The sequence below is a fragment of the Chlorocebus sabaeus genome, chromosome 2 (genome assembly GCF_047675955.1).
Source record: "Chlorocebus sabaeus isolate Y175 chromosome 2, mChlSab1.0.hap1, whole genome shotgun sequence".
NCBI classification, from domain to species: Eukaryota; Metazoa; Chordata; class Mammalia; order Primates; family Cercopithecidae; genus Chlorocebus; species Chlorocebus sabaeus.
In genome coordinates, this window is record NC_132905.1 from 66,415,699 (window position 1) to 66,439,695 (window position 23,997).

Consider the following 23,997-nt stretch of genomic DNA (forward strand, 5'->3'; position numbering starts at 1 on the left):
CCTACCATGCTCCAAGCATGGCACAAAGTGCCAGTGTGGCTGAGTAAACTGACGTAATTCCTGCCCTCATGGGGCTTATGATCTAGTCAGGAAAGACAATAGGTAGCTAGTAAATACATACAAAATTACAAATTGCTGTTAGGAATGGAATGGAAAGCAGGGTGGGTGAAGAGTTTCTTAAATGGGGTGGCTAAGGGAAGGCTGCTCTGAGGAGGTGATGTTTAAGCTGAGACCTGAATGATGAAAAGAATAAGCTATGGGGCTGGGCACAGTGGCTCACACCTGTAATCCCAGCACTTTGAGAGGCCAAGGAAGGAGGATCGCTGAGGCCAGGAGTTCGAGACCAGCCTGGGCAACATGGTGAAACCCCGTCTCTACCAAAACCAAAAATTAGCTGAGTGTGGTGGTGCACACCTGTAGTCCCAGCTACTCAGGAGGCTGAGGCAGGAGGGTCTCTTGAGCCCAGGAAGTTGAGGTTGTAGTGAGCTGAAATCATCCAACTGCACTCCAGGCTGGGGACAGAGTGAGACTTTGTCTCAAAAAAAAAAAAAAAAAAGAATAAGCAATGGAACAACCTGGCAGAAAAGTGTTCCAGACAGAAGCGGCAAGTTCAAGGTTCAAGGCAGGAGGGAGGAGGCGTGTTGAGGGGATTGGAAGGGAGGGCAGGGTGGCTGGAACAGACTAAGCAAGGCAGCAGTGACACGAGGCTGAGATGGAGGGCCTGGAAGGGTGAGACAGCCCAGGCCTTAGGAGGCATGAGGAGATTTATTTGATCCCAGGTGCTTTGGGAGGCTACTTGAAGCATCTAGCCAGAGAAGCAACTGACTCCAGCTGTGTGCTTGCAGCATGTGGGTTGGAGGTGGCTGAGAGAGCAAGCAGGACAGCAGTGCTCCTGAGTGGATCCCTGGTTCAAGGTTGGGCTTTGCCACTTTATGTCTCGTTACCTTGGGCAAGCTACTTAACCTCTTTGTGCCTCAGTTTCCTCATTGTAGTTGCTGAAAGCACAGACTCTGAAGACAGACCACCTGGTTCAAAGCCTAGGTTTATTGCTTTCCTGATGTGTGATGTTGCACAATTTTCTTTCTTTTTTTTTTTTTTTTGAGACGGAGTCTCCCTGTCTCGCCCAGGCTGGAGTGCAGTGGCGTGATCTCAGCTCACTGCAACCTCCACTTCTTGGGCTCAAGAAATACTCCCACCTCAGCCTGGGACTATAGGCATGCACTATCACACCTGGCTAACTTTTGTAATTTGTGTAGATATGTGGTTTCACCATGTTGCCCAGGCTGGTTAAATTCCTGGGCTCAAGTGATCTACCCACCTGGGACTCCCAAAGTGCTGGGATTACAGGTGTGAGCCACTGCACCTGGCGCCTAACTGTTTGATTTTTGTCGTAAGTCCTAAGGAAGAGAAAACAGATTTACTCAACAAAAAAAAAGAGAGAGCTGTAATTAGACGTTGGGGAAAATTTGAGAGCAATAGTGGCAGTGAGATTGCTGGAGTGGGACAGTGGGTAATCTGATTTGTGTTCTTCTAATTCCAGGGTCAGAGGAATTCCATGTCATGTAGCAAAAAGGGCCCAGGATTTCTCCTGCTGGTCATTTGCTTAGTGATCCCAGATAAATTCACCTCCTGTTTGAGGCCTTCTTTTTCCCATCTAGAAAATCTGCGGGTAGGCCAGGCACGGTGGCTCATGCCTGTAATCCCAGCACTTTGGAAGGCCAAGGTGGTGGATCACCTGAGGTCAGGAGTTCGAGACCAGCCTGAGCAACATGGAGAAATCCCATCTCTACTCAAAATACAAAATTAGCCGGGCGTGGTAGTGCATGCCTGTAATCCCAGCTACTTGGGAGGCTGAGGCAGGAGAATCGTTTGAACCTGGGAGGCAGAGGTTGCAGTGAGCTGAGATTAGGTCACTGCACTCCAGCCGGGGCAACAAGATCGAAACTCCGTCTCAAAAAAAAATAAAAATAAAAATAAAAGAAAATCTGCGGGCAGACCTGGCCAGTCTCTGAGGTCTAACTTTGTGACTTCTCTCCCGAGGGTCTTCACCAGGCCTTCCTTCCAGAGGGTGAATGCGACATACGACCCTTGATCCTGATGAGCCTGGGAAATGAGTTGATACGGATAAGGAAGGAAATATTTTATGAACTGATTGACAATGATGACGAGATGATAAAAAAGTTGTTAAAGCTCAATATTGCATTCCCCAGGTCAGTACTGGAAATGTGCGTAAGTCCTATCAGGTGAAATGAACAATTTTTCACCTGTTATTTTAGTAAAAGAAGGAAAAATGTAATACCTATTGCTGACAAGGGTGAAATGAAATGGGAGTTTTTGGTACACTCTAGATAGGCTCAATCCTTTTGATGATAATTTTAGCATTACATTTCAAATGCTATAAAACTGTCCTGACACTTTGAGACAGAGATTCATCTGTGAATTTATAGAGCCAAAATATGGAGAAAGCCCCTGCATTAAGATGTTCATTGCAGGGTCGGGCGCAGTGGCTCACTCCTATAATCCCAGCAGTTTGGGAAGCCGAGGCAGGCAGATCACTTGAGGTCAGGAGTTTGAGACCAACCTGGCCAACGTAGTGAAACCTCACCTCTACTAAAAACACAAAATTAGCCAGGTGCAGTGGCACATGCCTGTAAACCCAACTACTCAGGAGGCTGAGGTAGGAGAATCGCCTGAACCTGGGAGACAGAGGTTGCAGTGAGCTGAGATGGCACCACTGCACTTCAGCCTGGGTGACAGAGTGAAACTCTGTGTTAAAAAATAATAAGGCCGGGCGCGGTGGCTCACGCCTGTAATCCCAGCACTTTGGGAGGCCGAGGTGGGTGGATCACCTGAGGTCAGGAGTTTGAGACCAGCCTGGCAAACATGGTGAAACCCTGTCTCTACTAAAAACGCAAAAATTAGCTGGGCATGGTGGCGGGCACCTGTAATTCCAGCTACTCGGAAGGCTGAGGCAGGAGAATCACTTGAACCCAGAAGGCAGAGGTTGCAGTGAGCCAAGACTACACCATTGCACTCCAGCCCAGGCAATAAGAGCAAAACTCCGTCTCAAAAAATAATAATAATAATAACAACAATAATAATAATAATAAGGCCGGGAGGAGTGGCTCATGCCTGTAATCCCAGCACTTTGGGAGGCCGAGGCAAGTGTATCACCTGAGGTCAGGAGTTTGAGACCAGACTGGCCAACATGGTGAAACCCTGCCTGTACTAAAAATACAAAAATTAGCCGGGCATGGTAGTGGGCCCCTGTAATCCCAGCTACTCAGGAGGCTGAGGCAGGAGAATCACTTGAACCCGGGAGGGAGAGGTTGAAGTGAGCCAAGATTACGCCATTGCACTCCAACCTGGGTGACAGAGCAAGATTCCATTCAATAATAATAATAATAATAGGCTGGGCATGGTGGCTCACGCCTGTAATCCCAGCACTTTGGGAGGCCGAGGCAGGTGGATCACCTGAGGTCAGGAATTTAAGACCAGCTGGCCAACATGGTGAAACCCCGTCTCTACTAAACGTACAAAAAATTAGCCGGGTGTGGTGGCGGCCATCTTTAATCCCAGCTACTCAGGAGGCTGAGGCAGGAGAATCACTTGAACCTGGGAGGCAAAGGTTGCAGTGAGCCAAGGTTGCGCCATTGCACTCCAGCCTGGGCAACAAGGGCGAAACTCTGTCTCAAACAAACAAAAATAATAATAGTAAATAAATAAAGTAAGATGTTCATAGCAGCCATATTCATAATAGAAAACCAATGACAAAAACATTCATGTGTGCCACACTAAAGGGATAGTTTACAAAATTGTGGTATTTTCTCTTGATAGAACATAATTGTTTCATTTTAAAAATGGTAAGCTTAATGGCTCCGTAACAGCAGGGTAAAATGGGTGATATAATGATACTGGAAAAGGGCGGTACAGAATTGTACAGGTGCTATAACTATGCCTTTGTCAAACACTTACCCGAGAGAAACCTAGAAGGAAATAAGCGAAAATGACAATGCCTGTGGTAAGAGTCATTTTCTCCAGGAGGTGAGACTAAAGGAATTTTCTGGTTATATATTCCTCTCACATTTGTTCTTGCAATGCATAGGCATTGCTTTCATTTTATTTTATTTTATTTTATTTTTATTTACTTTTTTTTTTGAGACAGGTTCTCACTCTGTTCCCCGGGCTGGAGTGCAGTGGCACAATCATGGCTCACTGTAGCCTTGACCTCCTGGGCTCTAATGATCCTCCCAGCTCAGTCTCCCGAGTAGCTGGAACTATAGACATGCACTACAATGCTCAGCTAATTGAAAATTTTTTTGTAGAGATGGGAGTCTCACTATGTTGCCCAAGCTGGTCTTGAACTCCTGGACTTAAATAGTCCTCCTGCTTGGTCTTCCAAAGTGCTGAGATTTACTTTTATAATTATTAAAAATAAGTATGTATCTTGAAAGATTAGATACTTTTTTTTTTTTTTACTTTTTCATAGTGTCCAAATTTTCTAGAGTGAATGTTAATGCTTTTATAATGGGAACAAATAGCTTTATTTAAATGTAAAAATTAATTTATTGCCCAGACCAGTGGTCTCAAAACTGTTTTCATCTCATGTTGGTATTACTAAAAAGTGTTCAAGCATGTACTCCCTGGTATGTATATGTAATATAAATAACATCTGTTGATTTGTTTTTATTATATCCACTATAGTATTACTGTACCAATATATATTATAAACATATGAAAATCGATCTTTTAAAAGAATAAGAGAAAGATAAATATAAATGAAATCTTACTATTCACATACTCTAGTGGATCTTGTACATCTCCCTGGGTGACATGTCTCTCCACCCCAACTTTGTTTCCTGTGTGTGTGTGAGATGGGGTCTCACTCTGTCATCCAGGCTGGCATGCTGTAGCTCAATCTCAACTCACTGCAACCTCCACCTCCCGGGGTCAAGTGATCCTCCCACCTCAGCCTTCCCCCTAGCTGGGACAACAGGCAGGTGCCACCATGCCTGGCTAATTTTTTTGTATTTTTTGGTAGAGGCAAGGTTTTGCCATGTTGCCCAGGCTGGTCTCAAGCTCCTGAGCTCAAAGGATCCACCCACCTTGGCCTCCCAAAGTGCTGGAATTGCATGAGCCACCGTGCCTGGCCTCCACCCCCACTTCAGGACCACCAAGATAGATTCCTGCAAGAGTCTTATCACGGGTTCCTCCCTTTAGTCTCCTCCCTGCCGGATTCTTTCTGCACACTGTGTTCTTGTTAAAACCCTAATCTAGTTGTGTTAAACTCCTGCTTGAAACCTCTCAATGGTATCTCACTGCCTATAGGATAAAGTCCAAACTCAGTGCTACCGCAATGACCCACCGCAGTCTGACCCCCTACTCAAGCCCCCTGCAGCATCTCCTGCCACCTCCAACTCACTCCAGCAACCCAGGCGGGTTGCCTGCTATATGCTGCACATACCTGGCCTTTGCCAATGCTGGCTCTTTTGCCTGAAATGCTGACCCCAGTCCTGCCTTCATCCTTTGTGTGATAAATTCCTGCTCATTCCGTAAGATTCATCTTCTGCAGCAAACCTCCTCAGACTAACCTGTTTGGGATAAGTATCCCCTTTCTGCACACTCATAATATTCTCTACACAGCTCTGTCATTGACCATGTTGTGTTGACATATAGTTACCTGTTTGCACAGCTCTTTCCCTTCCACCTGATCAAGTGTTTCAGGAAGGCAGGGCTGTGCTATATCTACTTTTGGTCTCTAGCACCTGTACAGTGCCCAGAATGCAGAAGGTGCTTCATAAATGTTGGCTAAATGTGAATGGGCCATACTCATTGCAGAAAATTGAAAAACACTGAACAACGAAAAAGACAAAACCCAAATCATTTGCAATCCTCCAGCAATCCCAGTTCATATCTTCTGTATTTCCTTTTAATGTTTTTTTCACTTCATGAATATGTGCCAAATATGCATTTATCGTCATGCTCCATTTTCATAACGGAGCTCATACTTCTTACACAATTTTGCATCCTCTCTCTTTTCTTTACTTGCGGTGATATTGTGATCAGACACGGTTTTGGTAGCAGGTGTAGGAAGCGGTGATTCCAATGGTAGAGAAAGGGGTATGAAGGCAGACAGAGCTGCAGGTGATTCCAGCCCTGGCCAGTAAGCATACAAAAGGCTCTGACATGAGATCTTCATGACCTTGAGCAATGTGAGGTCTTCGTGACCTTCTCTAGTCTTCTGACTCCAATCAGCAAAACAAGAAAATTAGAGTAGATCAGTAGTTTTTAAAGTATGGAACATATTCCACAGGAGGGTTACAGGATGATTTTAGGTGGCTCACAGATTGACATTTTTAGTTTTGACAGTTATGTATTTATTTGTATGAATTAGAAAAAGCAACATGACTAGCTTACTAACCATGTGATCTGACAGATCTTGTTGCTTAAGACAAAGTTAAAGTAAATATTTAAGTAAAAGAAACTGAACAGATTGAAGGAAAATCATTAGTAATTTTTTTTTTTTTTTTTAGACAGAGTCTTGCTTTGTTGCCCAGGCTGGAGTGCAGTGGCATGATCTTGGCTCACTGCAACCTCCGCCTCCTGGGTTCAAGTGATTCTCCTGCCTCAGTCTCCCAAGTAGCTGGGATTACAGGCGCTGCCACTACACCTGGCTAATTTTAGTAGAGACGGGGTTTCACCATGTTGGCCACGCTGGTCTCGAACTCCCGACTTGAGGTGATCTGCCCACCTCAGCCTCACCTGAGATTACAGGTGTGAGCCACCGTGCCCAGCCTGGAAAATAATTAGTAAATTTAAAGAGCAGATGATATGTAAATAAGGCCAACACTGGGGCAGTCTTGTGAGAAAAACAAGCTGAGAAATACTGGTGGTTCCTTCTGGTTCAAGGATGCCACACTTCTCTGATTCCTGGGTACTACCAATGTAGGAAATAGCCATTTAGACCTGCCACTCAAAGAAGGGTTTAAGCAGCCTTAGCTCATTGCATAATGCCTGGCATGTGATGGGGATTGGTTAATATCTGTTGAATGGAAATTCAGAAAAGGTTTACATAGACTTGCGGGTGGTGGGGGAGCAGATGGAACATTCAGCATCCGCCCTGCTCAGTCAGCATTTGCGGCCCTCATCTAGAATGCTGACTTACAGAATTCTGTCTTATTCATTAATTGTTGAACTCATGCCTTTCTAGACTGCTAAAACAGGCAGAAAACATATCCATTATCTAGCTCAGATCCCTCATGTTTTAACCAAAGACTCTGAGGTCCTGAAGATCATAGAGCCAGTGGCAGAGGTACCTGTCCTGTGAATAGTGCAGGCTGGATATCCTGAAAATCACCCCTACAGAGCACAGCGGGGCCCATGCGGGGTAGAACGCATGGCTGCGTACACAAGAAAGTCAGGAAATCCCCCAAGGCCAAAGTGAAGAGAATCACCCAAAACAGACGGATAGTATGAACTAATGCTGGGGATTGCCCAGGAGGGCTTAAGGGCGTCATGGGCTGATTTTTTTTTTTTTTTTTTTTTTTTTGAGGCGGAGTCTCACTCTGTCACCCGAGCTGGAGTGCAATGGCGTGATCTCAGCTCACTGCAGTGTCTGCCCACTGGGTTCAAGTGATTCTTGTGGCTCAGCCTCCTGAGTAGCTGGGATTACAGGCGTGTGCCACCACACCTGGCTAATTTTTGTATTTTTAGTAGAGACAGGGTTTCACCATCTTGGCCAGGCTGGTCTCAAACTCGTGATCTGAAGTGATCCACCCGCCTGGCTTCCCAAAGTGCTGGGATTACAGGCGTGAGCCACCGCGCCCGGCCATGGGTTGATTTTTTAAAGCCTGAAAGGACAGATGCAGCTTTCAGTTCAAGTGAGACAGGGGATTGGAACTGAGACCACTGTGTGAAGCCGACGCTACCCTGTTCAGTGAAAAAGTAGACTAGAAATCAATGTGAACATCAACATCAGGAAGTGACATAGAGTCTTGTCTGTCTTAGCTTAGAATCTAGGTTTTTAAAAAAATTATCCCTTAAGAATTAGTCATCACATGCTAGCCCCCTCCTAGGTTTTGGTGAATTCCTTAGCCTCACCCCAATTTCTATGTTTGTGAAATGGGGTGATTGTGAAAATTAAATGAGTTAACAAATGTAAAGTGCTTGACACATGGTAAGTCCTAAGTCAGAGTGAGATGTTGTTATTATTTATTACATAAGAAATTGGGAGTTGATGGAACTTTTTAAGTGAGGACTACCCAGTAGTGCGCTCAGTGGATGTTTAACAACCAGCTCTCCAAGATGCAGGAAGAGGACTGTAGCTTGCAGTGTTTGCTGATTTCTGTGGTGTAAATACTCCCACCATGGCCAGTTTCAAACTACCAACCTGCTGCCACAAGCATGGAGTTGAGAAGAGGTGCACATGCCCAGCTTTCATGAGCGGGGGAAAGCTGGCTTTGCCATATTGCTGACGCTACAGGACTAGCTTGTAGCCATGCTGACCTCTGGGTTTTTTCTTAAGCCAATCTCTATGGATCAAAGTTGACTTTATCTTTGTCAATATAATCTGGCTGGAAGAATGTTCTGACTTGTTAGTGAAGTATTCAGCTTGTCTGCTTAGGTAAGAGAGTACAGGTGAGTTAATTGAAGTTTTAACACCCCCTTGCCTTGATGTGGTCTCAGGAGGCTCCAGTCCTTCTTCCACCTTCCTTAGCATTACTTGCTATGAGGGAAGAGGGCAGGGTGGAGCCAGAGCACCATGGCCAGTCCACGGCAGCCACCAATCTATTTCCTGTCTCTACAGACTTGCCTGTTATGGACATCTTACATAAACAGAATCATGCAATATGTATATACCACACTTTATCCATTTATCAATATAAAATGATTAATGAGCTATTTTACATTCTTTTGTTATTCTAAGTCTGGTGTGTATTTTACGCTCACAGCACATCTCTATTTCAGACTGGCTGGATTTCAGGTACTCAGTAGCTACATGTGGCCCATTGCTACTACATGAGACAGCACAGGCCTAAGGGAAGAAAACTGTGGAAAGGGAAAGGGTGCAGAGGGAGAGTCTGGGAGGGTCAGAGAAGCAGGATGAAGCACCACGTGCTTAGGGAGGGGAGAGTGGCAGGAGGCAAGGCTGGAGGGGCGGGACTGGCATGAGAACCTCGGCTTTTGTGCCTGCCCTTTAGTGATGAAGATATGTGCCAGAAGTTCCTCCAAGAGAATAGCTGGAATATCTTTCGGAAGGACCTGTTGCGGCTGCTTGTGGAGCCTCGCCAAAGTCCACCATTCCCTCCAATCCGGCCCAAGAAGAAAGAGATCTACAACCCTAAGTCTGTGGTCCTGGATTTGTGCAGCATCAACAAGATGACTAAACCTCGTTATCCCATTTTTATGGCACCCCAGAAATACCTCCCCCCATTGAGGATTGTCCAAGCCATCAAAGCACCTCGGTACAAAATCCAAGAACTCTTGCCTCAGTATAAGAGTGCAGGGGTCCTTATTTAGGACAAATAAAGGATGGTGGATTGGCCGCCGTGCTTTCTGAATGACCACCATGGGAGTTGTGGGACTTGGAGGAGGGGGCCCTGGAGGGCTGAGCTGTGGGTCTAGAGAGGTGTTTGGGGGACAGCAATGGGGGCACAGTCTCCCTTGACGCTCGAGGGCTGGGCTGAGTGAATGGATGGTCAGAGGCTGTGTGTGGATGGGTTAATCACTGGGCATGGTCTCAGGATAGGATCGTCTTATCTCATGAGCTGGATGTGGGGAAGGCTCAAATCAAAGTGGTCAAGACTAGGGTTGCGAATGCCTTCCAAGGTCAGACAGGTCATCTAAAGGAGTGCAGCAGCAGGGCTGGGAAGGCAACAGGGAATGGTGGAGATGCTGGGGCCCGCTGTATGAATTCCCCGTCCAGATGGGGCAGCTGCCCCTTAGCCCAGTCAGTTGCTGTCCTGCCAGAAAATAATTCAGGCCTCATATTGTCAGTCTGTAGATTCTTCAAGAGAATCAAGAAATTCAGTATTTTAGATGATTCCTACCAGTTTTTAAACACAAGCAACTAATTCAGATTGTTTTCAAATAGTGTCAAACAAAACACATATGGGCCCGCAGGTGGTGGGCTGGGTCCCTGTCAGAGACAGAAGCGAGGCCACGACTAGATGGGAGGAGGGTACAGGAGCCAGAGAGACGCTGATGGGACAGCATGACAGGAGCAGGCATCAGGTCCAGGATGAGGAGTGAGCAGCTGTGATAGAGGAGGTGGAGACAAGGAGGCTGCAGAGTCGGAACTAAAGAGGGCTCCTCACTCTCTCTGCTGGGTCCTTAATCTGGAGCTACCCATCACTGATCTGAGCCTAGAACTCAGGGTTCCTGTCTCCAGCAGCCTCAGCACCACAGACCAAGCTCCAGATACCTGTTTCCCTTTGAGAACCCCATAGGTTAGCTTGAGAGCACTGAGGAGCCTGGCGGAGGCCATGGCGGCACAGGAGCCTGCCCGCTTCCAAGTTACCTGCCCTGTCCCTGGCAAGGCATAGACTCTGAGGAATGCCTGGGCGTCGAGCTGGGCACCAGGAGCTCTGGCAGTCCCAGGTGTGCTTCTGTCTCACTGGACCCTCTTGAGCACTTTGATTCCTTTATCCGTACCTCCGTTTCCCCAGTGGTGAAATGAGCAAGTTGGACAAGATCAATGGCTTTCATGAATGGGGGTGAGTCTAGTTTGAAAAGCATATTCAACATTACAGTTTTGTTTGTTTAATTTATTTTTTAGACAGGATCTTACTCTGTTGCCCAGGCTGGAGTACAGTGGCACGATCATAGCTCACTGCAGCCTCGAACTCTTGGGCTCAAGCAATCCTCCTGCCTTAGCCTCCCAAGTAGCTGGGTATACAGGTGTGCACCACCATGTGGGGCTAATTAAAAATTTTTTTTTGTAGGGACAGGGTCTTACTGTATTGCTCAGGCTGGTCTCAAACTCCCGACCTAAAGGGATCCTCTCACCTTGGCCTCCCAAAGTGCTGAGATTACAAGTATGAGCCTGATACGGTTTGGCTGTGTCCCCACCCAAAGTCTTATCTTGAATTGTAATAATCCCCATGTGTGAAGGGCAGGACCAGGTGGAGATAATTGAATCATGGGGGCAGTTTCCCCTATACTGTTCTCATGATAGTGAATGAGTTCTCGTGAGATCTGATGGTTTTGTAAGGGGCTTTCCCCTTCACGCAGCTCTCATTCTCTCTCCTGCTACCATATGAAGAAGGATGTGTTTGCTTCCCCTTCTGCCATGATTCTAAGTTTCCTGAGGCCTCCCCAGCCATGCGAAACTGTGAGTCAATTAAACCTCTTTTCTTTATAAACTACCCAGTCTCAGGTATGTCTTTATTAGCAATGTGAGGACAAGCTCATACAGAGCCACTACACTGGAACTCTGTTGAGTTTAAAAGAAAACTCTTTTCATGTTGCATACCAGAAAAGAAGCAGCATGAAATTTTTCTCTCTGAAGGGAGTGTGGACATAAAGGGTAAAGAAGCAGTGTACTTACAGATCTTCACTTCCCTGATAGCTCCAGAGGCAAGGAGTCAGGGATGTCTGCAGCAGTCCTGGAAAGGTCGACTGTGACCTACAAGAACAAGGGTTCGCTGTTCTGGGACAAAGTAAGTAGGGGTGTCTGATCATATTTAGGTATCTTTTTGCATTTAGGGCTGTGGCTCCAAGATGATTGGTGTGGGCTTCTTATTCATCCATTTGAAATTTATTTATTTATTTATTTTTGGAGAGACTCTTGCTTTGTCGCCCGGGCTGGAGTGCAGTGATGCAATCTCAGCTCACTGCAACCTTCCGGATTGAAGCGATTCTCGTGTCTCAGCCTCCCGAGTAGGTAGGACTACAGGTGTGTGACACCATGCCTGGCTACACACCTGGCTAATTTTTTGTATTTTTAGTAGATATGAGGTTTTGCTGTGTTGCCCAGGCTGGTCTCAAACTCCTGACCTCAGGCAATCCACCTGTCTTGGTACTTCCAAAGTGCTAGGATTACAGGGATGAGCCACCATGCCCGGCCTTGAAATTTATTTATTGAGCACTGCAGAGAGTCAAAGGGAGGATAAGATGTATTTTCTGTTGCCTTTTATTTTTTAGGCTGGGGTCACCAAATTCCTTTTAAATTTTATGTTTTTAAATTTATTTTTGAGACAGGGTCGCTCTCTGTCACCCAGGCTAGAGTGCAATGGCATGATCATAGCTCACTACAGTCTCAAACTCCTGGGCTCAAACGATCATCCTGCTTCAGCCTGTCAAGTAGCTGGGATTACAGGTACGCACTATCATGCCTGACTAATTTTTTTTTCTTTTTTTTTTTTTGTAGAGACAGGGTCTCGCTGTGCTGTCCAGATTGGTATCAAACTCCTGGCCTCAAGTGATCCTCCTGCCTCAGCCTCCCAAAATGCCAGGATTACAGGTGTGAACCACTATGCCCAGCCCAAACACTTTATGTAAGGGGTCACATGTTGAGCACTTATTACGTGGCAGTCACCTTGCTGAGCATCTGACTGTGGAGTTCAGTGACCTGTTGAGTCCTGCAGGCTCTGCCACTTAATGGCTGTTGAGGATTAAGAGAGGTGGTATATGTATAATAAGGTGGAAGACTTTTTTCACTAAGATCTCTGGGTCCTGCTTCCTGGGAAATAAGAAAATGCTTCCAGAATAACAGGCAGAACATGTTTTCTAGGGCAGTAATGGGTGAGAAAATAGCCTGGAAGAGCAACTGAGGGTGAGGGTACTGAGAAGGGAGAGAGACTCTGGGCTGGGCTTCAGGAGGTCTTGTGGGGAGCTGAGGAAGAGCAGAGTTCCTGAAGCCACTATTTTTTTTTTTTTTTATTTAATTTATTTATTATTATTAAACTTCAAGTTGTAGGGTACATGTGCACAACGTGCAGGTTTGCTACATATGTATACTTGTGCCATGTTGGTGTGCTGCACCCATCCTGAAGCCACTATTGACAAAAGAACTTGAGAAGGAGAAATGTCTGAAGAGGACTTCAAGGAGTCCTCTGTACTTTTCTGTGCATTGAGAATGTGTCCCTCTTTGGCATTTGTTTGAGAAACCAAGTGAACATTTGAATAGAATTATAGAATTAGGTAGTACTGCTCTATCTTTGAATCCAGTAACCAAGCAGGGAGTTGGCAGCAAGAGGTGCTTGTTATATTCAGTGTATGGTGTAAAGTCCCCAGCACAGTAAGTGCTCGGCACTCGCTAAGTGTTATTCACGTCTTTTGGACCAAGGTCAATTTGATCATCTAGAAACTCCCTTCCCCTTCAGTGGAATAGGAAACTAAGACTTTGGAAGGCTGAGCCCTCATAATCAGTGATAAAGGCCATCACTGAGTGGATTGGGGTAGGAGGAGCCCAACCCCCACACTCTTCTCTAGGTGAAGGAGCTCACGGGAACATGAACGGACAGCCTCTCAGGGGAGAGTGGAGACAGGGCAGCAAACCATACCAAGCACTGTGTGGGGAGGGTACTGTTTGGAAAAAGAATGAGTGGGACAGTGTGGGGAAGGTAGGGCAGGGGGAGTGGGACTTGTGTATAAGCACCGCCTAGCTTCCAGGCTGTGAGCTGCAGAATGAGCGCTGGTTCTCAAGACTCCCTTCCCCCAACACACACACACACACACACATACACATACACATATACATACATACACATGCACACACATCATATATACACACATACATACACATATACACATACACACATACACACATATACATAAATACACATATACACATACTATACACACATACACATGCATATATACATACATACACACATACATACACAAGCAACAACATGGGATCAGATTCAGGCAGGAGACTGGGTGTGGTGGCTCACGCCTATAATCGTAGCACTTTGGGAGCCTGAGGCAGGAGTTCAAGACCAGCCTGGGAAACATAGGGAGACCCTGTCTCTACAAAAAATACAAAAATTAGCCAGTCATGGTGGTGCATGCCTGTAGTCCAAGCTACTTAAGGGGGCTGAGGTAGGAGGATTACTTGAGCCTAAGAGGTCAAGGCTGCAGTGAGCCATGATCATGCCACTGCTGCACTCCAGCCTGGGTGACAGAGTGAAACTCTCTCTCAAAAAAAAAAAAAAGAAAGAAAGAAAGAGAAGAAAGAAAAAAGAAGAAGAATCAGGCAGGGGAAGACATGACACGAGCATTTACCTGGGAGAGGAGTTCATTCAGAAGGAGTAAATACGATACCCCCTGGCACAAGTGTTTGGAACACTTTTTTTTTTCAGTGCTCCAGAGGTCCTCACTGCCACCTAGGCACAGATCCAAGGGTCCCGGAAGCCCAGGGTGATCTGCCATGCCTAAGAAGCCAGGGAGAAGGCCTGGGCTCAAGTATGGAGTAGCCGGTGTGTGCCAGGCATTATGTGAGGCACTCTACAGAAGCCATCACTTACTCTGAAACTATTTCCTGGCAGCTAACTGGATGGCAGCATCCATTTGACAGATGAGGAGCCTGAGGCCCCGAAGGCAAAGCTCACTCAGCTACCAGGTGGTGGTTCCAGAAAATCCAGGAAAATCACAGCCCAGCACCCTCCTAGTTAATCAGCATTGAAGTGTGTGGACAGTTACACTACCATTACTCATCTATCCCAAATGAGCCACCTATTTTCAAAAAAGGAAGTCTGTACACACAGCCCTGAAACTGTGCTGGGGAGAATATAATTGCCCTCTGGAATTATTTTCCATATGTAAATAAGCATAGTCATACTTGGAGAGGCACGCCCAGGCTGCTCGAGCCAAAAATATAGCCCCTAGTGCTAAAAGCTTCCACTGTTTGGGGGAAAATTTTAAAAATCCACTTGAAAAATAAATACAGGACACATTACAGCATTTGTTACAGGTAGTGTTTAAGGTCCCATCCTGGGTTTGGAAGAAAGACATTGTTCAGATTTTCTATTTTGGTGGGGCGCGGTGGCTCACGCCTGTAATCCCAGCACTTTGGGAGGCTGAGAGAGGCGGATCACGAGGTCAGGAGTGCGAGACCAGCCTGGCCAACATGGTGAAACCCCGTCTCTACTAAAAATACAAAAAAAAATTAGCTGGGTATGGTGGTGGGCACCTGTAATCCCAGCTACTCGAGGGGGCTGAGGCAGGAGAATCGCTTGAACCCAGGAGGCAGAGGTTGCAGTGAGCCAAGATTGTGCCATTGCACTCCAGCCTGAGCGACAAGCAAGATTGTCTAAAAAAAAAAAAAAAATCTATTCATTTCATATAACTCCTAGGAAAATCTTACAGTTAAGGGATGAAATGGGTCACTTTGCTCATCTGCAAGGCTACGTCATAGTGAAATACTTTCAGGGCAGTACAGGTACAGGTCATTTTACCGTGATGCCTTTCTACTGCTGGGGGATTTAGGGGACTTAACTGCAAGGGTGCTGAGTTGCCGAATTTGTAATCACTGGTTCAGAGCAAACAATGAGGATGAGTAGCAGTTTCTAGGTGGCTGATAAGCAGGATCAAAGCAGAAACAAAAGTTTTTCATGGCTGCTGCCAAACTGTGGGCTGTGGGGACAGACACTCGAGGGCTGGGGCAGTGAGAGGTGGCAGAGTTCAGATGTGTGCTGTGATACTCTCGGCCAGGCTCCATCCCTTTCTTGAGCTTCATGCCTAGCATCTGTGCAATTCGAAGGGTCCAGCGGCTGTTCTGCATGCATAGCCTCCACCCCAGGGGCTGAACAGGGCCCCACCCCCTCTCTTTTGTTTTGTCCTCACCTATCTCGTACTTCCGAAACCACCCGCCCCCAACAGAAAGTCAGGATCAAGAAAATGGATTATTGAGGCCGGGCGCGGTGGCTCACGCCTGTAATCCCAGCACTTTGGGAGGCCGAGGCGGGCGGATCACAAGGTCAGGAGATCGAGACCATGGTGAAACCCCGTCTCTACTAAAAAATAGAAAAAAAATTAGCCGGGCGCAGTGGCGGGCGCCTGTAGTCCCAGCTACTCGGGAGGCTGAGGTAGGAGAATGGCGTGAACCCGGGAGGCGGAGCTTGCAGTGAGCCGAGATTGCGCCACTGCACTCCAGCCTGGGCGACAGAGCGAGACTCCGTCTCAAAAAAAAATAAAATAAAATAAAAAAATAAAAAATTAAAAAAAATTAAAAAAAAAGAAAATGGATTATTGAACCCCATGGTGACATGTGAAAATGAACCGTGGGTGAGATAATAGTATTTATTTATTTTATTCCGAGAGAGGATCTCACTCTGTCGCCTACTCTGGAGTGCAGTGGTGTAATCACGATTCACTGCAGCCTTGACCTCCTAGACTTAAGGGATCCTTCCACTTCAGTCTCCTGAGTAGCTGGGACTACAGGCGTGTGCCACAATGCCTGGATAATTTCTTTTTTTATTATTTGTAGAGACAGGGTTTCACCATGTTGCCCAGGCTGGTCTTGAACTCCTGGGCTCAAGAGATCTGCCTGCCTCAGCCTACCAAAGTGTTGGAATTACAGGTGTGAGCCACCGTATCCGGCCGTAATTGTATTTCTTGATGTCTCTAATTGTACTGTTATGTAAGAGAATCTCCTTGTAGTTAGGAAATATACACTGAAGTACTTGGCAGTTAAGAGAGAGAATTTCTTCAATTTACTTTCCAAATTATTTAGAAAATTATAATATGTACATTTAGAGAAAGAATGACAAAGAAAATATAGTCAAATGATGACAACTGGCAAATCTGGGTGAAGTGTACTTAGGAATTGTTTTTAAAAAAGAAATTCTTTAGGCCGGCGCGGTGGCTCAAGCCTGTAGTCCCAGCACTTTGGGAGGCCAAGACAGGCGGATCACGAGGTCAGGAGATCAAGACCATCCTGGCTAACACGGTGAAACCCCGTCTCTACTAAAAAATACAAAAATCTAGCCGGGTGAGGTGGCGGGCGCCTGTAGTCCCAGCTACTCGGGAGGCTGAGGCAGGAGAATGGTGTAAACCCGGGAGGCGGAGCTTGCAGTGAGCTGAGATCCGGCCACTGCACTCCAACCTGGGCGACAGAGCGAGACTCCGTCTCAAAAAAAAAAAAAAAAAATTTTTAACAGAGGTGGGGTCTCACTGTATTGCCCAGGCCTGTCTCAAACTCCCGGGCTCAAGTGATCCTTCCACCTCAGCCTCTTTTTTTTTTCTTTTTTTTTTTTTTGAGACAGAGTTTCACTCTTGTTGCCCAGACTAGAGTGCAGCGGCGGATCTTGGCTCACTGCAACTTCTCCCTCCTGGGTTCAAGAGCTTCTCCTGCCTCAGCCTCCCGAGTAGCTGGGATTACAGGCGTGAGCCACTACACCGGGCTAATTTTATATTTTTAGTAGAGATGGGGTTTCACCATGTTGGTCAGGCTGGTCTCAAACTCCTGACCTCAGGTGATCCAACCACTTTGACCTCCCAAAGTGCTGGGATTACAGGTGTGAGCCACCATGCCCAGCCACTGTCTCAGCCTCTTAAAGTGCTATAAGCCATTGCCTGGCCTTAGGAGTTCATTGAACCATCCTTGTAATTAAAAACATGTTTTTAAATGTGGTAAAATATTGCATAAAAATATATCAACCTAATCCTTTTTAAGTGTACAGTTGAGTGGCATTAAGTGTTCTCATTGTTATGTAACCATCACCACCATCCATCTCCAGAACTCTTTTCATCTTGGAGAAATGAAACTCTGCACCCATTAAACAATGACTCCCCATTACCCCTTCCCCCCAGTCCCTGGCAACTACCCCTCTACTTTCTGTCTCTATGAATTTGACTACTCTAGGTGCCTATAGAAGTGGAATCATACAATATTTGTCTTTCTGGGGCTGGTTCATTTACTTAGCATGTTGTCCTCAATGTTCATCTATGTTGTAGCATGTGTCAGAATTTCATTCCTTTCTGAGGCTAAACAGTATTCCATTTTATGTGTATATACCATATTTTGTTTACCCATTCATCCACCGATGAGCACCTGGGTTGCTTCTGCTCTTTGGCTATTGTGAATAATGTTGTTATGAACATCGGTGCAAATACATCTTCAAGACCACTGCTTTCAATTCTTTTGGTTATACATCCAAAAGTGGGATTGCTAGATCCTATGGTAATTACATTTTTAATTTTTTGAGGAACTGCCATATTTTTCATAGTGGCATTATCATTTTTGCAATTTTAAGTATGAAATTATTTTAAAATAAAAATGACAACTGAAAAAAGAAAGTAAAGGAAGCTAATATGGATATGCATAAATATTGGCTTTAGTTGACTTAATAATTAGATAAAAATTGATTTTTAAATTTGTTGAGGCAGGGCGTGGTGGCTCACACCTGTAATCCCAGCACTTTCAGAGGCTGAGGCGAGCAGACTGCTTGAGCTCAGAAGTTCAAGACCAACCTGGGCAACATGGTGAAACCCTGTCTCTACAAAGAAATTCAAAAATTAGCCAGATGTGGTGGTGTGTACCTGTAGTCCCAGCTACTCAAGAGGCTGAGGAGGGAGGATCGCTTGAGCCTGGGAGGCGGAAGTTGCAGTGAACTGAGAGTGCAGTGAGCCTGGGTGACAGAGCCAGACCGTCTCAAAGAAAAACAAAAATCGTTGATAAGCTCTGTGATATTCAGGATAAAAAAAGAAACATATTATTCATTAGAAATTAGACAATTAAGACCAAGAAGAAAATTTAAAAATAAGACAATTAAGACCAAGACCAAAAGAGGAAGTCACTCTGGATTTGTATAAGCATTAGCCGTGATAATTACAAAACCTGGCTTTCACACGCCTATCAGAATAGCCAAAATCCAGAACACTGACACCACCAAATGCTGGCAAGGATGTGGACCAAGACCCATCATTCATTGCTGGTGGGAGTACCAAATGGTACAGTTGCTTTGGAAGACAGTTCAATGGTTTCTTATAAAATTAAACATTCTCCTACCACACAAGGAGTTGAAAACATATCCATATGAAAACCCGTACATAAATGTTTATGGCAACTTTATTTGTTGCTAAGACTTGGAAGCAACCAACATGTCTTTCAGTAGGTGAATGAATAAACAAACTGTGGTATGTCCAGACAATGGGATATTATTCAGCACTAAAAAGAAATGGGCTATCAACCCATGAAAAGACATGGAGCAACCTTGAATGCATATTACTAAGTGAAAGGAGCCAGTCTGAAAAGGCTACAAACTGTATGTATGTCCAGTTATATGACACTATGGAAAGGCAAAAACTATGGAGTTTACTTCAAAATTAGTCATTGCCAAGGGTTGAGGAGAGGGAAGGATGAATGGATATAGCACCGATGATTCTTACAGCAGTGAAACCACACCCGGTAATACTACTAGTAATGGTAAAGCCATGTCATCATACATTGGTCCAAACCCATAGAGTGTAAACTGCCCAGAGTGAACCCTGTTGTAAACTCTGACCCTGGGTGATAACAGTGTGTCAGTATTGGTTCCTCAATTGTAACAAATGTACCGCTCTGGTCGGGGACATTGATAATCAGGGAGCCGTGCATGTGTCGGGAACAGGGAGTATATGAGAAATCCCTGTATTTTCCACTCAGTTTTGCTGTGAACCTAAAACTGCAATAGAAAATAGAGCCTGTTGGCCGGGCGCGGTGGCTCATGCCTGTAATCCCAGCACTTTGGGAGGCTGAGGCGGGCGGATCTTGAGGTCAGGAGATCGAGACCATCCTGGCTAACACGGTGAAACCCCATCTCTACTAAAAATACAAAAAATTAGCCAGGCGTGGTGGCAGGCACCTGTAGTCCCACCTACTTGGGAGGCTGAGGTGGGAGAATGGTGTGAACCCAGGGGGCGAAGCTTGCAGCGAGCCAAGATCACACCGTACTCCAACCTGGGCGACACGGCAAGACTCCGTCTCAAAAAAAAAAAAAAAAAAAAAAAAAATAGAAAAAAGAAAATAGAGCCTGTTAAAAAACAAAACAAAACAACTGGCTTTGAGCTCTCTGATGGCTCAACATGGTGAAACCCTGTCTCTACTAAAATACAAAAATTAGCCGGGCATGATGGCAGGTGCCTGTAATCCCAACTACTCAGGAGGCTGAGACAGGAGAATCGCTTGAACCTGGGAGGTGGAGGTTGCAGTGAGCCGAGATTGTGCCACTGCACTCCAGCCTGGGCAACAGACAGAGGGAGATTCCGTCTCAAAAAAAAAAAAGTTCTCACCAGTGATCATTCTGCACTCGCACATTGATTGCTCCATTATCCACATCCTCATCAGCTTCGATGATCACCAGCTCATGGGGTTTGCCCCCTCTGAGAGAAGCATCCTGGAGCCCATTGGCTGCTACCTGCTCCCCTCCCTCCAACCAGCGCTTGTCTTCTGTCCATCTCAGTCCCCTCGCCTTCAGGATCCTGGGCATCTCCATGAGACGGAGGCCTAGGAGAGTTGGCACCACTGAATCTAAAACCTAGAAAAATCCAACCAGCACACGTGCCCTGGAGAGAGGAGCTGACCTAGGTTTAGAAAGACAGCACTAAACCAAACGGAACAAAGTCCCTGGCCTCTAGGAGCTTATGTCCTGAACTGATGATGAGCACAGCAAGTGCACAAGAAAAATCAGGGTAGGTAGGGGGTAGAGGTGGGTTGGAGACTACTACTTTGTGAAGGGTCATTAGAGAACACTTTATCAAGAATATGACATTGGTGAGTACACCAGTGAGGGAATGAGCCCTGCAGATATCGAGGCCAAGAATGTTCCAGGCAGAGGAATGCTCCATGCTTGGCATGGCTAGGTGACAGCAAGGAGGACCGTGTGTCCAGAATGGAGTCAAAGAAGAAAGAAATTGCAAGAAGGGGGTTGGAGGCCAGATCATGACCATGTGAAGGGAGCTTTTGGAAGGTTCTTAGCAGAGATCTAGGATCTAGAATCTGGCTACAGACTTGGGCAAGCACCAGCATGGAAGGGGTCGGGGAGGAAGGCACTGCAGTGATCCAAGTAGGAGATGATGGAGGCTTGGATCCGAGTGGTTGTGGTGGAGATGTTGAGATGGGACCAATCCTGGCCATATCTTGACAGCAGAACTGAGAGGGTTTGCTGTTGGATTCAATGTGAGGAATGGCAGAGAATCAAGAATGACTCCAGAAATGTTTTTTGAGCAAGTGGAAGGACCAGCTGCTTCCTGAGGTAAGGAAGGCTGTGAGGGAAGCACAGTTGGGGGTGGATTTCAGGAGTGTGGTTTTAAACAGTTTACAGCAAAAGGATTTAAAGATGAAGTGACTTAATATACATTAAAAACTTAGGACAGGACAGGCACAGTGGCTCACGCCTGTAATCCCAGCACTTTGGGAGGCTGAAGTGGGCGAATCATGAGGTCAGGAGTTCAAGACCAGCCTGGCCAAGATGGTGAAACCCTGTCTATACTAAAGATACAAAAATTAGCTGAGCATGGTGGCAGGTGCCTGTAATCCTAGCTACTCAGGAGGTTGAAGCAGGAGAATCCTTTGAACTCAGGAGGCAGAGGTTGCAGTGAGCCAAGATTGCACCATTGCACTCCAGCCTGGGCAACAGGGTGAGACTCCATCTCAAAAAAAACAAAAACAAAACAAACAAAAAAAAACTTTAGGATTCTGTCTCAAAAACAAAGGAAAAAAAAAAAGAAAACATAGGACAGGCCGGGCGCGGTGGCTCAAGCCTGTAATCCCAGCAATTTGGGAGGCCGAGACAGGTGGATCACAAGGTCAGATCGAGACTATCTTGGCTAACACGGTGAAACCCCGTCTCTACTAAAAAATACAAAAAACTAGCCGGGCGAGGTGGCGGGCGCCTGTAGTCCCAGCTACTCGGGAGGCTGAGGCAGGAGAATGGCGTGAACCCGGGAGGCGGAGCTTGCAGTGAGCTGAGATCCGGCCACTGCACTCCAGCCTGGGTGACAGAGCGAGACTCCGTCTCAAAAAAAAAAAAAAAAAAAAAAAGAAACATAGGACAGGCCAGGCACAGTGGCTCACACCTGTAATCCCAGCACTTTGGGAGGCTGAGGCAGGAGGATCACTTGGGGTCAGGAGTTCGAGACCAGCCTGGCCAACATGGCAAACCCTGTTTCTACTACAAATACAAAAATTAGCTGGGCTTGGTGGCGGGCACCTTTAATCCCAGTTATTCAGGAGGCTGAGGCAGGAGAGTCACTTGAACCCAAGGAGGTGGAGGTTGCAGTGAGCTGAGATCACGCCACTGCACTCCAGCCTGGAGAACAGAGAACAGAGTGAAACTCTGTCTAAAAACAAAACAAAACAAAAAGAAAAAAACTTAGGACAGTATTTGGTACTTCATAACACACATGCATGTAACGTTGACATTTATCTCCATTTTAAAGATAAGATTGAAGTCTCAAGGGATAAGCAACTTGTGTACTGTATCTCTTTGAGACCCTGCTTTCAATCCTTTTGGATATGCAGTTGACCCTTGAACAACATGAGTTTGAACTGGGTGGACCCCACTTATTCGTGGCTTTTTTTCAATCAAATGCAGTGGTGGGATGCCAAACTGCGGACAGGGAGAGCCAACTTTTCATATATACAGGTTCTGCAGTGGGACTTGAGCATGTATGGATTTGGGTATACTCAGGGGTTCTGGAGCCAGTCCCCCATGTATATCAAGGTATAACTCGAAAGTGGCATTGCTGGATCATACAGTAGTTCTATTTTCAGTGTTTTGAGGAACTGTCACACTGTTTTCCATTGCAGTTGCACCATTTTACAATCCCACTAACAGTGCATAATGGTCCCAGTTTATTCACATCCTTGCCAGCACTTGTTTTTTTCTCTTTCTTTTTCTTTCTTTCTTTCTTTCTTTCTTTCTTTCTTTCTTTCTTTCTTTCTTTCTCTCTCTCTCTCTCTCTCTCTTTCTTTTCTTTTCCTTTTCTTTTCTTTTCTTTCTTTCTTTCTTTCTTTCTTTCTTTCTTTCTTTCTTTCTTTCTTTTTCTTTTCTTTTCTTTTCTCTTCTCTTCTCTTCTCTTCTCTTCTCTTTTCTTTTCTTTTCTTTTCTTTTCTTTTCTTTCTTTTCTTTCTTTCTTTCCTTTCTTTTTATTGAGACAGGGTCTTGCTCTGTCGCCCAGGCTGGAGTGCAGTGGCGCAATCTCAGCTCACAGCAACCTCCGCCTCCTGGGTTCAAACAATTCTTGTGCCTCAGCCCTCCCTAGTAGCTGAGATTACAGGCGCCCACCACCAGACCCAGCTCATTTTTGTATTTTTAGTAGAGATGGGATTTCACCATGTTGGGCAGGCTGGTCTTGAACTCCTGACCTCAAGTGATTCACCCACTTCAGCCTCCCCACGTGTTGGGATTACAGGTCTGAGACACTGTGCCTGACCTGGTTTTTGTTTTCTAGAGTCTCACTGTATTGCCCAGGTTGAAGTACAGTTTTGACCTCCTGGGTTCAAGTGATCCTCCCACCAAAGCCTCCAGAATAGCTGGGAATACAGGCCATTTCTTTATTTCTATCAGAATTGGACTCATGGCTTCCTGTTTTATTCAGTGTGCTATCATCTGGATTATACAAGTCATTCTACATTTTGATGCTCAAATTGTGACAGATTTGGCCAATGGAAGCCACTTCAAGCTGGCTTCTGTGTCCTTTTGATGTGTCCCCATCATTCTTGGAGCACTTTCTTGATTCCTGCCGTAAGAGGATATTTCAAGATGATCTTGTACTTTCTTTGCTGCAGCCCTGGAATTAGCCATTTCTCCAAGGCCCATGGTTCCTTTTAGTAAAGAACCGTAGCTTCTGGCCCTGGCTTTACCCCGATGAAACTCATGGCTTTGAAAGGCCCAGCATCTGATCTGAAGAGGCAGAACAAACCATTCATTTTACTGAGGAGCCTGAGGCCTAGATGTGGTCAATTGGCCAAAGTCCCTAGCCAGTGACAGAGCTTAGACACAAGCTGAGGCCCCTGACCTCCTGTCCAGTGCTCTCTGCCTGGCAATACATATTGCTAGCCGAGAGGTC

The 23,997-nt window shown here is 45.8% G+C and overlaps 1 protein-coding gene across 9 annotated transcripts in view; it reads left to right on the forward strand.

Moving 5' to 3' along the window:
* Positions 1 to 9,544, forward strand: part of CNBD2 (cyclic nucleotide binding domain containing 2) — a 76,564-nt gene extending 67,020 nt beyond the window's left edge. For 7 of the 9 annotated variants that reach the window (XM_007963620.3, XM_073009332.1, XM_007963655.3 and 4 more), the window contains 2 exons: positions 2,041 to 2,210; positions 9,201 to 9,544. In XM_007963620.3, coding sequence (XP_007961811.2) covers positions 2,041 to 2,210; positions 9,201 to 9,519 — 489 coding nt within the window. In that variant the 3' untranslated portion in view covers positions 9,520 to 9,544. The remainder of the gene's footprint in view (positions 1 to 2,040; positions 2,211 to 9,200) is intronic. The other 2 variants (XM_007963629.3, XM_007963644.3) reach the window with 1 other exon arrangement.
* The last annotated feature ends 14,453 nt before the right edge of the window (positions 9,545 to 23,997 follow it).